General features: G+C 43.4%; 1 protein-coding gene across 1 annotated transcript in view; it reads left to right on the plus strand.

Moving 5' to 3' along the window:
* LOC120037912 (D(4) dopamine receptor-like) overlaps window positions 1-15,500 on the plus strand; it is a 32,090-nt gene that overhangs the window by 3,843 nt on the left and 12,747 nt on the right. The window contains exon 3 of the mRNA XM_038983875.1: window positions 5,194-5,804. Coding sequence (XP_038839803.1) covers window positions 5,194-5,804 — 611 coding nt within the window. The remainder of the gene's footprint in view (window positions 1-5,193; window positions 5,805-15,500) is intronic.

Raw genomic sequence — 15,500 nt, forward strand, 5'->3', positions numbered from 1 at the left:
TCTACTTCTAATGGTGTTGACCGCTCTACCTCCTGAGTCTCTCTACTTCTAATGATATTGACCCCTTTACCTCACCTCCCAGTAGCTCAGGGTCTGCTGCTGAGAGATAAATAAACACATTGTGTGAAATGTTGCAAAATAGACAGAAAGATGGAAGGGGACCAACTAAAATCCATTACCTAGTTGGAGAAAAATAAGCCCCGGCATAGCAACGTCTGAAAGCCACCCACAGTGATTCTAATAGATTTATAACATTTTAACATTTTGACCAATTTGAGAGTATAAATATATTTGCATAAATGAATAAATTAATTGAATAATGTTTAGCCTCAGTCAATAGTGACCTGATGCAAATGAAAATTCATAACAGAAATAGACTGTTGACGCAAGGGAAACATGTATTATTGTTTATTAACAGGAAAACACCGTAAATAAACAATAAACAAGCATACATTTTTTCCTTGTGTCAACAGTCTATTTCTGTTATGAATTTTCATTTGCATCAGGTCACTATTGACTTGTTGCATCGGGCTGAGAAACAACCAATTCATGACTTTCACTCAAATCATGCATTTGTATCGATAGAAGTTCTGCACTAAAGCTCAAATTAATCAGAGTGAAGGCATACTGCAGGTAAAGGGTCATACTGCAGGTAAAGGGTCATACTGCAGGTAAAGGGTCATACTGCAGGTAAAGGGTCATACTGTAGGTAAAGGGTCATACTGTAGGTAAAGGGTCATACTGCAGGTAAAGGGTCATACTGCAGGTAAAGGTCATACTGCAGGTAAAGGTCATACTGCAGGTAAAGGGTCATACTGCAGGTAAAGGGTCATACTGTAGGTAAAGGGTCATACTGCAGGTAAAGGGTCATACTGCAGGTAAAGGGTCATACTGCAGGTAAAGGGTCATACTGCAGGTAAAGGATCATACTGCAGGTAAAGGGTCGAACTGTAGGTAAAGGGTCATACTGCAGGTAAATGTCATACTGCAGGTAAAGGGTCATACTGCAGGTAAAGGGTCATACTGCAGGTAAAGGGTCATACTGTAGGTAAAGGTCATACTGTAGGTAAAGGGTCACACTGCAGGTAAAGGTCATACTGTAGGTAAAGGGTCATACTGCAGGTAAAGGTCATACTGTAGGTAAAGGGTCATACTGCAGGTAAAGGGTCACACTGCAGGTAAAGGGTCATACTGCAGGTAAAGGGTCATACTGCAGGTAAAGGGTCATACTGCAGGTAAAGGGTCATACTGTAGGTAAAGGGTCATACTGCAGGCAAAGTCATACTGTATGTAAATGTCAAACTCTAGGTCAAGGGTCAAACTTTAGGTAAAGGGTCATACTGTAGGGTCATACTGTAGGTAAAGTCATACTGTAGGTAAAGTCATACTGTAGGGTCATACTGTAGGTAAATTCATACTGTAGGTAAAGGTCATACTGTAGGTAAAGTCATACTGTAGGGTCCCTCATACTGTAGGTAAAGTCATACTGTAGGTAAAGGGTCATACTGTAGCTGAAGGGTCATACTGTAGGTAAAGGTCATACTGTAGGTAAAGGGTCATACTGTAGGTAAAGGTCATACTGTAGGTAAAGGTCATACTGTAGGTAAAGGGTCATACTGTAGGTAAAGGGTCATACTGTAGCTGAAGAGTCATACTGTAGATAAAGGTCATACTGTAGGTAAAGGGTCATACTGTAGGTATAGGTCCTTTGTCACTAAAGAGTCTCTACTTGCGATGATAGGTGTTTTTTTAATATATAAACTTGTATTTACATCAGTTGAATGTACTAGTTGTAAGTCGCTCTGGATAAGAACCTCTCCTAAATGACTAAAATGTTCATATAAAATGTCTCTCTCCCTCTGTGCAGCTCCACCTTGCCATCTGGTAGGCTTGGTGGACATGGTCACTGGTGTAAAGTAACTCAGTAAAAATACTTTCAAGTACTACTTAAGTAGTTTTGGGAGGTATCTGTGCTTTACTTTACTATTCATATTTTTTACAACTTTTACTTTTACTTCACTACATTCCTGAATAAAATAATGTACTTTTTACTCCATACGTTTTCCCTGACACCCAAAAGTACTCGTTACATATCGAATGTTCATCCAGGACAGCAATATGGTCCAATCCACTCACCTTTCAATATAAAGTGTTGTCATCTCTACTGCCGCTTATCTGGCGGACTCACTAAACACAAATACTGGTTTTGTAAATGATGTCTATTTGTTGGACTGAGCCCCTTGCTGTCTCAAAAAATAAATACAACTTGTGCCGTCTGGTTTGTAAATGATGTCTATTTGTTGGACTGAGCCCCGTGCTGTCTCAAAAAATAAATACAACTTGTGCCGTCTGGTTTGTAAATGATGTCTATTTGTTGGACTGAGCCCGGTGCTGTCTCAGAAAAAAAATACAACTTGTGCCGTCTGGTTTGCTTAATAATATAAGGAGTTTGATGTATAGCGTTTAATTTGACTTTTTACTTTATAACAATTTTTACTTTATAACAAAGTACCAGATACTTTTAGACTTTTACTCAAGTATTGTTTGACTGGGTGACTTTCACTTTGACTTGAGTCATTTTCTATGTTTACTTTTACTCAAGTATGAGAATTGAGAACTTTTTCCACCACCGGACAGGGTCAAAGGTCACTTGTGTCGTGATCACTAAACAGTCTCTCTCCTCCTCCAGGATCATCCCTGTGTCCATCCCTCTGAAAGACCACAGGAACTCTAGTTAGAGGCCCCATATGATCACTAAAGACCACCTTGTGATTTCTCTCTCTCTCTCTCTCTCTCTCTCAATTCAATTTCAATTTAAGGGACTTTATTGGCATGGGAAACATATGTTAACATTGCCAAAGCAAGGGAAATAGATAATAAATATAAGTGAAATAAATAATTCAAATTTAACAGTAAACATTACACTCACAAAAGTTCCAGAAGAATACAGACATTTCAAATGTCATATTATGTCTATATACAGTGTTGTAACGATGTGCAAATAGTTAAAGTACAAAAGGGAAAATAAATAAGCATAAATATTGGTTGTATTTACAATGGTGTTTGTTCTTCACTGGTTGACCTTTTCTTGTGGCAACAGGTCACAAATCTTGCTGCTGTGATGGCACACTGTGGTATTTCACCCAATAGATATGGGAGTTTATCAAAATTGGATTTGTTTTCAAATTCTTCGTGGGTCTGTGTAATCTGAGTGAAATATGTGCCTCTATGGTCATAATTTGGCAGGAGGTTAGGAAGTGTAGCTCAGTTTCCACCTAATTTTGTGGGCAGTGTGCACATAGCCTGTCTTCTCTTGAGAGCCATGTCTGCCTACGGCGGCCTTTCTCAATAGCAAGGGTATGCTCACTGAGTCTGTACATAGTCAAAGATTTCCTTAATTTTGGGTCAGTCACAGTGGTCAGGTATTCTTCCTGACACGTGGGCTCCAACTCCGGCCTCTAGGTCACCACGCTGCTCGTTATGGCGCACACCTGTCACCATCGTTACGCGCACCTGCACGTCATCAGACTCACCTGGACTCCATCACCTCCCTGATTACCTTCCCTATATATGTCACTCCCTTTGGTTTCTTCCCCAGGCGTTATTGTTTCTGTTCCTGTGTCATGTCTGTGTTTCGTATTTAGTTGCATTTATTTATTAAAAACACTCCCTGAACTTGCTTCCCGACTCTCAGCGTACTCTCCCGATTCTTTTTGTTTTCTCATGATTTGGTCGGGTCTAATTGTGTTGCTGTCCTGGGGCTCTGTGGGGTCTGTTTGTGTTTGTGAACAGAGCCCCAGGACCAGCTTGCTTAGGGGACTCTTCTCCAGGTTCATCTCTCTGTAGGAGATGGCTTTGTTATGGAAGGTTTGGGAATCGCTTCCTTTTAGGTGGTTGTAGAATTTAAGGGCTCTTTTCTGGATTTTGATAATTAGCGGGTATCGGCCTAATTCTGCTCTGCATGCATTATTTGGTGTTCTACGTTGTACACAGAGGATATTTTTGCAGAGTTCTACATGCAGAGTGTCAATTTGGTGTTTGTCCCATTTTGTGAATTCTTGGTTGGTGAGCGGGCCCCAGACCTCACAACCATAAAGGGCAATGGGTTCTATAACTGATTCAAGTATTTTTTGCCAGATCCTAATTGGTATGTTGAATTTTATGTTCCTTTTGATGGCATAGAAGGCCCGTCTTGCCTTGTCTCTCAGATCGTTACCTGTGGCGCTGATGTTTAGGCCGAGGTATGTATAGTTTTTTGTGTGCTCTAGGGCAATGGTGTCTAGATGGAATATGTATTTGTGGTCCTGGCAACTGGACCTTTTTTGGAACACCATTATTTTTGTCTTACTGAGATTTACTGTCAGGGCCCAGGTCTGACAGAATCTGTGCAGAAGATCTAGGTGCTGCTGTAGGCCCTCCTTGGTTGGTGACAGAAGCACCAGATCATCAGCAAACAGTAGACATTTGACTTCAGATTCTAGTAGGGTGAGGCCGGGTGCTGCAGACTGTTGCCCTCGCCAATTTGTTTATATATATGTTGAAGAGGGTGGGGCTTTAGCTGCATGCCGGTCTTACCCCCCGGGCCCTGTGGAAAGAAATGTTTGTTTTTTGCCAATTTTAACCGCGCACTTGTTTGTGTTCGTGGATTTTATAATGTCGGATGTTTTTCCCCCAACACCACTTTCCATCAATTTGTTCAACCCTCGTGCCAAATTGAGTCAAGCTTTTTTGAAATCAACAAAGCATGAGAGAACTTTGCATGTTTGTTTGTCAATTAGGGTGTGCAGGGTGAATACATGGTCTGTCGTATGGTAATTTGGTAAAAAGCCCATTTGACATTTGCTCAGTACATTGTTTATGCTGTGGAAATGTACGCGTCTGCTGTTAATGATAATGCAGAGGATTTTCCCAAGGTTGCTGTTGACGCATATCCCACGGTAGTTATTGGGGTCAAATTTGTCTCCACTTTTGTGGATTGGGGTGATCAGTCCTTGGTTCCAAATATTGGGGGAGATGCCAGAGCTGAGGATGATGTTAAAGAGTTTAACAATAGCCAAATTGAGTTTGTGGTCTGTATATTTCATCATTTCATTGAGGATACCATCAACCCCACAGGCCTTTTTGGGTTGGAGGGTTTTGTATTTTGTCCTGTAGTTCATTCAATGTAAATGTAATTCCCTCTCTCTCCCCCAGGTTCATTGCTGTGTCAATCCCTCTGAACTACAACAGGAAGCACGTTGACCAGCGTCAGATCATCCTGCTGTCAGGCACCTGGCTCATAGCCCTGGCCGTGGCCTCCCCCGTCATGTTGGGTATCAACAACATCCCCCAGCGGGACCCCACCGAGTGTAAACTGGAAGATGACAACTACGTGGTCTACTCCTCTGTCTGCTCCTTCTTCATCCCCTGCCCCATCATGCTCCTCCTCTACTTCGGCATGTTCCAGGGCCTGAAGAGGTGGGAGGAGGCGCGCAAGGCCAAGCTGAGGAACAGCATCCAGACATGTAGGAAGCTTCAGCATGCAGCCGCAGCCTCCGCCATGCCAACCTCAGGGACCATCCCCGGGCCGCTGCCCATGCCCCTGCCCAGGATCATCGAAAGGGACCTGGCTCAGGCCCGGCTGGGGCTGGAGGATACCGATGACTATCTGCAGCCGGACTGCCCCCCGTTCCCCTCGGCGTACAGGGAGAGGATCAGCTCCGTGCCGTCCATCGCCTACCAGCAGAAGCCGCCGCAGAAGAGAAAGCGAGCCAAGATCAACGGCAGGGAGAGGAAGGCCATGAGGGTTCTTCCTGTTGTGGTGGGTAAGTGCCACAGATTAAAGTTACAGACTTGTCAAAAAGTTGTCAAAAACTCACAAAGGCTCCCCTGACTTGTCAAAACTAATAAGTTCCCCTCAAACCTGTCAAAAAGTTACAAAGGTTTCCTTCAAACTTCAGAGTCAGAGTGCTATGAGTCAGAATCAAGTTTCAAAGTCTTTGTGACTGACTCAAGTCCCCATCTCTGCTTCCCCCCTTTCTCTTTTCTATTGAGGGCTCATAGGGTAGGTTCTGACTGGTCGTGATCAGACCTGGGTCAAATACATGTTTTGGGCACATACTGTATAAACCCCTTATGGCCGGCCTCAAAGCACACATTGCTTTCTCCAAAGGCTTAAATAAAAAATTAAATATATATATAATTAAAACACACACATTGGGAGCCCTAAAAGCTAGACTAGACAGTCACTATCAGATAGTACTGGGAACCGGTTCTCCAGTTATAATGACAGGCTACATTTAAAACAGGATGAAAGTATTGTGTTTCCAGCTTCTGATTCACTGACCTGCTTATTAAATGGATGATAATGTTCATCAAACCAGGACCTGGAAATTGATAGAAATGTTCAGTCATGAGATGAAGTGATGAAAAGGATTAAATACCCAGCAGGCCACGCTGGTTGAAATGATGTGATTCTCTTATTTTAACCAGTTTGGTCCACTGGGAGAGTATTGTGTTTCGGGCCTCTCTGGACTCACACTGACCTGGAAATTGATGAAGGGGCCCTAACGGTCTAAATGGAAATGATGCAGTGATATACCTAAGGGGGGGATTCTCTATCTCTCATTTCTGGAGTTATTCACTTTTTTTTGGGCCACAGCATCATCATTCATGAATAATTTGAGGTGGTTGAGTCATTTTCTCAGTGTCAGGCTGATGAGGTGCATTTTTGATGAAACATGCACTATGTTTGAGTGGTGGATGCTGGTGGCACATCATCTTCATCGGTGAGAGAAAAACTAAATCCTTCTATAAAAAGGTGCTGTGTCCTGCAGTGCTCTCACGGCTTCCTGATCTGTCATAATGAACTGGTTCACACTTAAAAACAAAAAAGCTTTCAAAAGAGGTTATTTGGCTGTCCTAATAGGAGAACGCTTTTGAATAACCTTTTTGGGTTCTGGGTAGAACCCTCTGTGGAAAAGGGTTCTACATGGAACCCAAAGGGTTCTGCTTGGAAAAGGACAACCAAATAACCATTTTAGGTAGAACTGTAAGTGTGGTGTGCCTCCTGCCATGAGCTACTTTTATATTTAAATTATTAATGGGAGAAACAACCTTTCTAATGTACAATGATGAGAATGCTACAGTATTGACACCAGATACACAGCTGTTAGGAGAATACAGAATGCTACAGTGTTGACAGCAGATACACAGCCTGTTAGGAGAATACAGAATGCTACAGTGTTGACAGCAGATACACAGCCTGTTAGGAGAATACAGAATGCTACAGTATTGACAGCAGATACACAGCCTGTTAGGAAAATACAGAATGCTATAGTATTGACAGCAGATACACAGCTTGTTAGGAGAATACAGAATGCTACAGTGTTGACAGCAGATACACAGCTTGTTAGGGGAATACAGAATGCTACAGTGTTAACAGCAGATACACAGCTTGTTAGGAGAATACAGAATGCTACAGTATTGACAGCAGATACACAGCTTGTTAGGAGAATACAGAATGCTACAGTGTTGACAGCAGATACACAGCTTGTTAGGAGAATACAGAATGCTACAGTGTTAACAGCAGATACACAGCTTGTTAGGAGAATGCTACAGTGTTGACAGCAGATACACAGCTTGTTAGGAGAATACAGAATGCTACAGTGTTGACAGCAGATACACAGCCTGTTAGGAGAATACAGAATGCTACAGTGTTAACAGCAGATACACAGCTTGTTAGGAGAATGCTACAGTATTGACAGCAGATACACAGCCTGTTAGGAGAATACAGAATGCTACAGTGTTGACAGCAGATACACAGCCTGTTAGGAGAATACAGAATGCTACAGTGTTGACAGCAGATACACAGCCTGTTAAGACAATACAGAATGCTACAGTATTGACAGCAGATACACAGCCTGTTAGGAGAATACAGAATGCTACAGTGTTGACAGCAGATACACAGCCTGTTATGAGAATACAGAATGCTACAGTGTTGACAGCAGATACACAGCCTGTTAAGACAATACAGAATGCTACAGTATTGACAGCAGATACACAGCTTGTTAGGAGAATACAGAATGTTACACTGTTGACAGCAGATACACAGCCTGTTAAGACAATACAGAATGCTACAGTATTGACAGCAGATACACAGCCTGTTAGGAGAATACAGAATGCTACAGTGTTGACAGCAGATACACAGCCTGTTAAGACAATACAGAATGATACAGTGTTAACAGCAGATACACAGCTTGTTAGGAGAATGCAGAATGCTACAGTGTTAACAGCAGATACACAGCCTGTTAAGACAATACAGAATGATACAGTGTTAACAGCAGATACACAGCTTGTTAAGACAATACAGAATGCTACACTGTTGACAGCAGATACACAGCTGTTAGGAGAATGCTGCACTGTTGACAGCAGATACACAGCTTGTTAGGAGAATGCTACAGTGTTAACAGCAGATACACAGCTTGTTAGGAGAATGCTGCACTGTTGACAGCAGATACACAGCTTGTTAGGAGAATGCTACACTGTTGACAGCAGATACACAGCTTGTTAGGAGAATGCTACAGTGTTGACAGCAGATTTTTTTTATTTTTATTTCACCTTTATTTAACCAGGTAGGCTAGTTGAGAACAAGTTCTCATTTGCAACTGCGACCTGGCCAAGATAAAGCATAGCAGTGTGAACAGACAACAACACAGAGTTACACATGGAGTAAACAATAAACAGCCTGTTATGAGAATACAGAATGCTACAGTGTTGACAGCAGATACACAGCCTGTTAAGACAATACAGAATGCTACAGTATTGACAGCAGATACACAGCTTGTTAGGAGAATACAGAATGTTACACTGTTGACAGCAGATACACAGCCTGTTAAGACAATACAGAATGCTACAGTATTGACAGCAGATACACAGCCTGTTAGGAGAATACAGAATGCTACAGTGTTGACAGCAGATACACAGCCTGTTAAGACAATACAGAATGATACAGTGTTAACAGCAGATACACAGCTTGTTAGGAGAATGCAGAATGCTACAGTGTTAACAGCAGATACACAGCCTGTTAAGACAATACAGAATGATACAGTGTTAACAGCAGATACACAGCTTGTTAAGACAATACAGAATGCTACACTGTTGACAGCAGATACACAGCTGTTAGGAGAATGCTGCACTGTTGACAGCAGATACACAGCTTGTTAGGAGAATGCTACAGTGTTAACAGCAGATACACAGCTTGTTAGGAGAATGCTGCACTGTTGACAGCAGATACACAGCTTGTTAGGAGAATGCTACACTGTTGACAGCAGATACACAGCTTGTTAGGAGAATGCTACAGTGTTGACAGCAGATTTTTTTTTTTTTTTTTTCACCTTTATTTAACCAGGTAGGCTAGTTGAGAACAAGTTCTCATTTGCAACTGCGACCTGGCCAAGATAAAGCATAGCAGTGTGAACAGACAACAACACAGAGTTACACATGGAGTAAACAATAAACAAGTCAATAACATGGTAGAAAAAAAAAGAGAATCTATATACAATGTGTGCAAAAGGCATGAGGTAGGCAATAAATCGAGTAATTACAATTTAGCAGATTAACACTGGAGTGATAAATCATCAGATGATCATGTGCAAGAAGAGATACTGGTGTGCAAAAGAGCAGAAAAGTAAATAAATAAAAGCAGTATGGGGGGTGAGGTAGGTAAATTGGGTGGGTAGTTTACAGATGGACTATGTACAGCTGCAGCGATCGGTTAGCTGCTCGGATAGCAGATTTTTAAAGTTGTTGAGGGAGATAAAAGTCTCCAACTTCAGAGATTTTTGCAATTCGTTCCAGTCGCAGGCAGCAGAGAACTGGAAGGAAAGGCGTCCAAATGAGGTTTTGGCTTTAGGGATGATCAGTGAGATACACCTGCTGGAGCGCGTGCTACGGGTGGGTGTAGCCATCGTGACCAGTGAACTGAGATAAGGCGGCACTTTACCTAGCATAGCCTTGTAGATGACCTGGAGCCAGTGGGTCTGACGACGAACATGTAGCGAGGGCCAGCCGACTAGGGCATACAGGTCGCAGTGGTGGGTCGTATAAGGTGCTTTAGTAACAAAACGGATGGCACTGTGATAAACTGCATCCAGTTTGCTGAGTAGAGTATTGGAAGCTATTTTGTAGATGACATCGCCGAAGTCGAGGATCGGTAGGATAGTCAGTTTTACTAGGGTAAGTTTGGCGGCGTGAGTGAAGGAGGCTTTGTTGCGGAATAGAAAGCTGACTCTAGATTTGATTTTGGATTGGAGATGTTTGATATGAGTCTGGAAGGAGAGTTTGCAGTCTAGCCAGACACCTAGGTACTTATAGATGTCCACATATTCTAGGTCGGAACCGTCCAGGGTGGTGATGCTAGTCGGGCGTGCGGGTGCAGGCAGCGAACGGTTGAAAAGCATGCATTTGGTTTTACTAGCGTTTAAGAGCAGTTGGAGGCCACGGAAGGAGTGTTGTATGGCATTGAAGCTCGTTTGGAGGTTAGATAGCACAGTGTCCAAGGAAGGGCCGGAAGTATACAGAATGGTGTCGTCTGCATAGAGGTGGATCAGGGAATCGCCCGCAGCAAGAGCAACATCATTGATGTATACAGAGAAAAGAGTCGGCCCGAGAATTGAACCCTGTGGTACCCCCATAGAGACTGCCAGAGGACCGGACAACATGCCCTCCGATTTGACACACTGAACTCTGTCTGCAAAGTAGTTGGTGAACCAGGCAAGGCAGTCATTAGAAAAACCGAGGCTACTGAGTCTGCCGATAAGAATATGGTGATTGACAGAGTCGAAAGCCTTGGCCAGGTCGATGAAGACGGCTGCACAGTAATGTCTTTTATCGATGGCGGTTATGACATCGTTTAGTACCTTGAGCGTGGCTGAGGTGCACCCGTAACCGGCTCGGAAACCGGATTGCACAGCGGAGAAGGTACGGTGGGATTCGAGATGGTCAGTGATCTGTTTGTTGACTTGGCTTTCGAAGACCTTAGATAGGCAGGGCAGGATGGATAGATACACAGCTTGTTAGGAGAATGCTACAGTATTGACAGCAGATACACAGCTTGTTAGGAGAATGCTACACTGTTGACAGCAGATACACAGCTTGTTATGAGAATGCTACAGTATTGACAGCAGATACACAGCTTGTTAGGAGAATGCTACAGTATTGACAGCAGATACACAGCTTGTTAGGAGAATGCTACACTGTTGACAGCAGATACACAGCCTGTTAGGAGAATGCTACACTGTTGACAGCAGATACACAGCTTGTTAGGAGAATGCTACACTGTTGACAGCAGATACACAGCATGTTAGGAGAATGCTACACTGTTGACAGCAGATGCACAGCTTGTTAGGAGAATGCTACACTGTTGACAGCAGATACACAGCGTGTTAGGAGAATGCTACACTGTTGACAGCAGATGCACAGCTTGTTAGGAGAATGCTACACTGTTGACAGCAGATACACAGCTTGTTATGAGAATGCTACAGTATTGACAGCAGATACACAGCTTGTTAGGAGAATGCTACAGTGTTGACAGCAGATACACAGCGTGTTAGGAGAATGCTACACTGTTGACAGCAGATACACAGCCTGTTAGGAGAATGCTACACTGTTGACAGCAGATACACAGTTTGTTAGGAGAATGCTACACTGTTGACAGCAGATGCTAAATGATTATGCACTTATCATCAATAATGAAAAGTTAATGATAAGTAATGATAAGCAACGACATGTTGTCGTCAAGCAACACGACTAAATGGTTAAACACGTTAAAAACATTTACTAATCAAATCATACCAAAGGTCATCAAACCCAGCCAATAGCTAATATACATTGGAGGCTGTGGTATTTACTAAACCCAAATTAGGAAAGCCCTTGGATATCAGTAGCATCTTATCGGAGAAACTGATGACGAGGGACTACACTTTATCATGTAGGGTCCTGTAGACTTCCCTGTGTTGCAGCCAGGCAACATAACTAAGGTAAAGGTCTGTAGTCATCAGATGCTAGGTCTAGCAGAAGGTCTGTAGTCATCAGATGCTAGGTCTAACAGAAGGTCTGTAGTCATCAGATGATAGGTCTAACAGAAGGTCTGTAGTCATCAGATGCTAGGTCTAACAGAAGGTCTGTAGTCATCAGATGCTAGGTCTAACAGAAGGTCTGTAGTTATCAGATGCTAGGTCTAACAGAAGGTCTGTAGTCATCAGATGCCAGGTCTAACAGAAGGTCTGTAGTTATCAGATGCTAGGTCTGACAGAAGGTCTGTAGTCATCAGATGCTAGGTCTAACAGAAGGTCTGTAGTCATCAGATGCTAGGTCTGACAGAAGGTCTGTAGTTATCAGATGCTAGGTCTAACAGAAGGTCTGTAGTCATCAGATGCTAGGTCTAACAGAAGGTCTGTAGTCATCAGATGCTAGGTCTAACAGAAGGTCTGTAGTCATCAGATGCTAGGTCTGACAGAAGGTCTGTTAGACAGAAGGTCTGTAGTCATCAGATGCTAGGTCTAACAGAAGGTCTGTAGTCATCAGATGCTAGGTCTAACAGAAGGTCTGTAGTCATCAGATGCTAGGTCTAACAGAAGGTCTGTAGTCATCAGATGCTAGGTCTGACAGAAGGTCTGTAGTCATCAGATGCTAGGTCTGACAGAAGGTCTGTAGTCATCAGATGCTAGGTCTGACAGAAGGTCTGTTAGACAGAAGGTCTGTAGTCATCAGATGCTAGGTCTAATAGAAGGTCTGTAGTCATCAGATGCAAGGTCTAACAGAAGGTCTGTAGTCATCAGATGCTAGGTCTAACAGAAGGTCTGTAGTCATCAGATGCTAGGACTAACAGAAGGTCTGTAGTCAGCAGATGCTAGGTCTGACAGAAGGTCTGTTAGACAGAAGGTCTGTAGTCATCAGATGCTAGGTCTGACAGAAGGTCTGTAGTCATCAGATGCTAGGTCTAACAGAAGGTCTGTTAGACAGAAGGTCTGTAGTCATCAGATGCTAGGTCTAACAGAAGGTCTGTAGTCATCAGATGCTAGGTCTAACAGAAGGTCTGTAGTCATCAGATGCTAGGTCTAACAGAAGGTCTGTAGTCATCAGATGCTAGGTCTGACAGAAGGTCTGTTAGACAGAAGGTCTGTAGTCATCAGATGCTAGGTCTAACAGAAGGTCTGTAGTCATCAGATGCTAGGTCTAACAGAAGGTCTGTAGTCATCAGATGCTAGGTCTAACAGAAGGTCTGTAGTCATCAGATGCTAGGTCTGACAGAAGGTCTGTAGTCATCAGATGCTAGGTCTGACAGAAGGTCTGTAGTCATCAGATGCTAGGTCTGACAGAAGGTCTGTTAGACAGAAGGTCTGTAGTCATCAGATGCTAGGTCTAATAGAAGGTCTGTAGTCATCAGATGCAAGGTCTAACAGAAGGTCTGTAGTCATCAGATGCTAGGTCTAACAGAAGGTCTGTAGTCATCAGATGCTAGGTCTAACAGAAGGTCTGTAGTCATCAGATGCTAGGTCTGACAGAAGGTCTGTTAGACAGAAGGTCTGCAGTCATCAGATGCTAGGTCTGACAGAAGGTCTGTAGTCATCAGATGCTAGGTCTGACAGAAGGTCTGTTAGACAGAAGGTCTGTAGTCATCAGATGCTAGGTCTGACAGAAGGTCTGTAGTCATCAGATGCTAGGTCTGACAGAAGGTCTGTTAGACAGAAGGTCTGTAGTCATCAGATGCTAGGTCTAATAGAAGGTCTGTAGTCATCAGATGCTAGGTCTAACAGAAGGTCTGTAGTCATCAGATGCTAGGTCTGACAGAAGGTCTGTAGACCTATCAGAAGTGTGACTTTAGTCTGCCGTTCTCTACCTGACTAAGTTCAGCTTAAAGCCTTAAATCCAATCAATATGTACCACTTTGGATCGTCTTATCCCACAACACACATGACCACAGGTTTAAGTATAGAGGTGCCTACTGAGTCATTCACGGCTTCAACTAATGAGCAGAACCAGATGGAAGTGTTGAGGAGAGTTAAATGTCTTCATTAGTCTCCAGTGACACAGCCAGACTGATGGATGTTCCTCTGTCTTTGGTAATCTACGTGGGAGACCATGTGGGTGGTGACTCATTTAAAACAGATAGTCATTTCACACTAACATGCCCAAGCCAAACATAATGTGGATATTTTCATCAAAGTTCCAGAAAGGATGATTGTGATATGCGTAATCAGGTCAGCTCTGTACAGCTTGGTTTGGTTCAGCAGGGTGAAAAGCCCATCTGCGTTTCTAACAGGGTTTTTAAGTAAGAAATAAAGGAACGTTGCTGTTCACAGATCAGGGTTTTTAAGTAAGAAATAAAGGAACGTTGCTGTTTACAGATCAGGGGTTTTTCCAGATGACTTTGAATTGAAGTTGATCCTTCATTTGATCATCGTGTCCCAGGATGCAGTTGGTATCAGGTAACACTCAGAGCGTCACATCAATTAGTATTAGCAGGAAACACAGTTTACCACGCAGGGCCCGCTGCTGTGGACACGACAGGCTGTCCCTCATAACACCAGGCAGTCAGTGAGGGTGGTTTCCTGTTGAAGACGACACAGACCAACACCAATGTCGGCCCTCTCCACTCAGTAGATCACCGGCTGGGTGGCGATGAACGGTGGGCGATTCAACATGTCAAATAGTTGGGATATGAACAGAAAAATGTGGCTGTTCTGTGGTCAGAGACGAGGCTGTGCACTGCCGACGTTCGTGTTGGTCTTGTTCTTTACATTGAGGGTAGATATTAAGATGTCACTGAGGGTAGTGATTCCTACACGGAAAGTTGGGAGCATAAGAGGGGAAAAGAATGAGAAGCATTTAGCTTATACTCAACAGACAGAGAGACAGACACATCAGATCCTCTCCTACTAGACAGACAGACATCAGATCCTCTCCTACTAGACAGACAGACATCAGATCCTCTCCTACACAGACAGACAGAGAGACAGACAGACACATCATACCCTCTCCTACTAGACAGACAGACAGACAGACATCAGATCCTCTCCTACTAGACAGACAGACAGACAGACAGACAGACAGACAGACAGACAGACAGACAGACAGACAGACAGACAGACAGACAGGACGGACAGGACGGACAGGACAGACAGACAGACAGACAGACAGACATCCGATCCTCTCCTACTAGACAGACAGGCAGACAGACATCAGATCCTCTCCCACACAGACAGACAGACAGACATCCCATCCTCTCCTACTAGACAGACAGACAGACAGACAGACACATCAGATCCTCTCCCACACAGACAGACAGACAGACAGACAGACAGACAGACAGACAGACAGACATCAGACCCTCTCCTACTAGACAGACAGACAGACAGACAGACAGACAGACAGACAGACAGACAGACAGACAGACAGACAGACAGACAGACAGACAGACAGACAGACAGACAGACAGATCCTCTCCTACTAGACAGACA

Source organism: Salvelinus namaycush, unplaced genomic scaffold (assembly GCF_016432855.1).
Source record: "Salvelinus namaycush isolate Seneca unplaced genomic scaffold, SaNama_1.0 Scaffold198, whole genome shotgun sequence".
Classification (NCBI taxonomy): domain Eukaryota; kingdom Metazoa; phylum Chordata; class Actinopteri; order Salmoniformes; family Salmonidae; genus Salvelinus; species Salvelinus namaycush.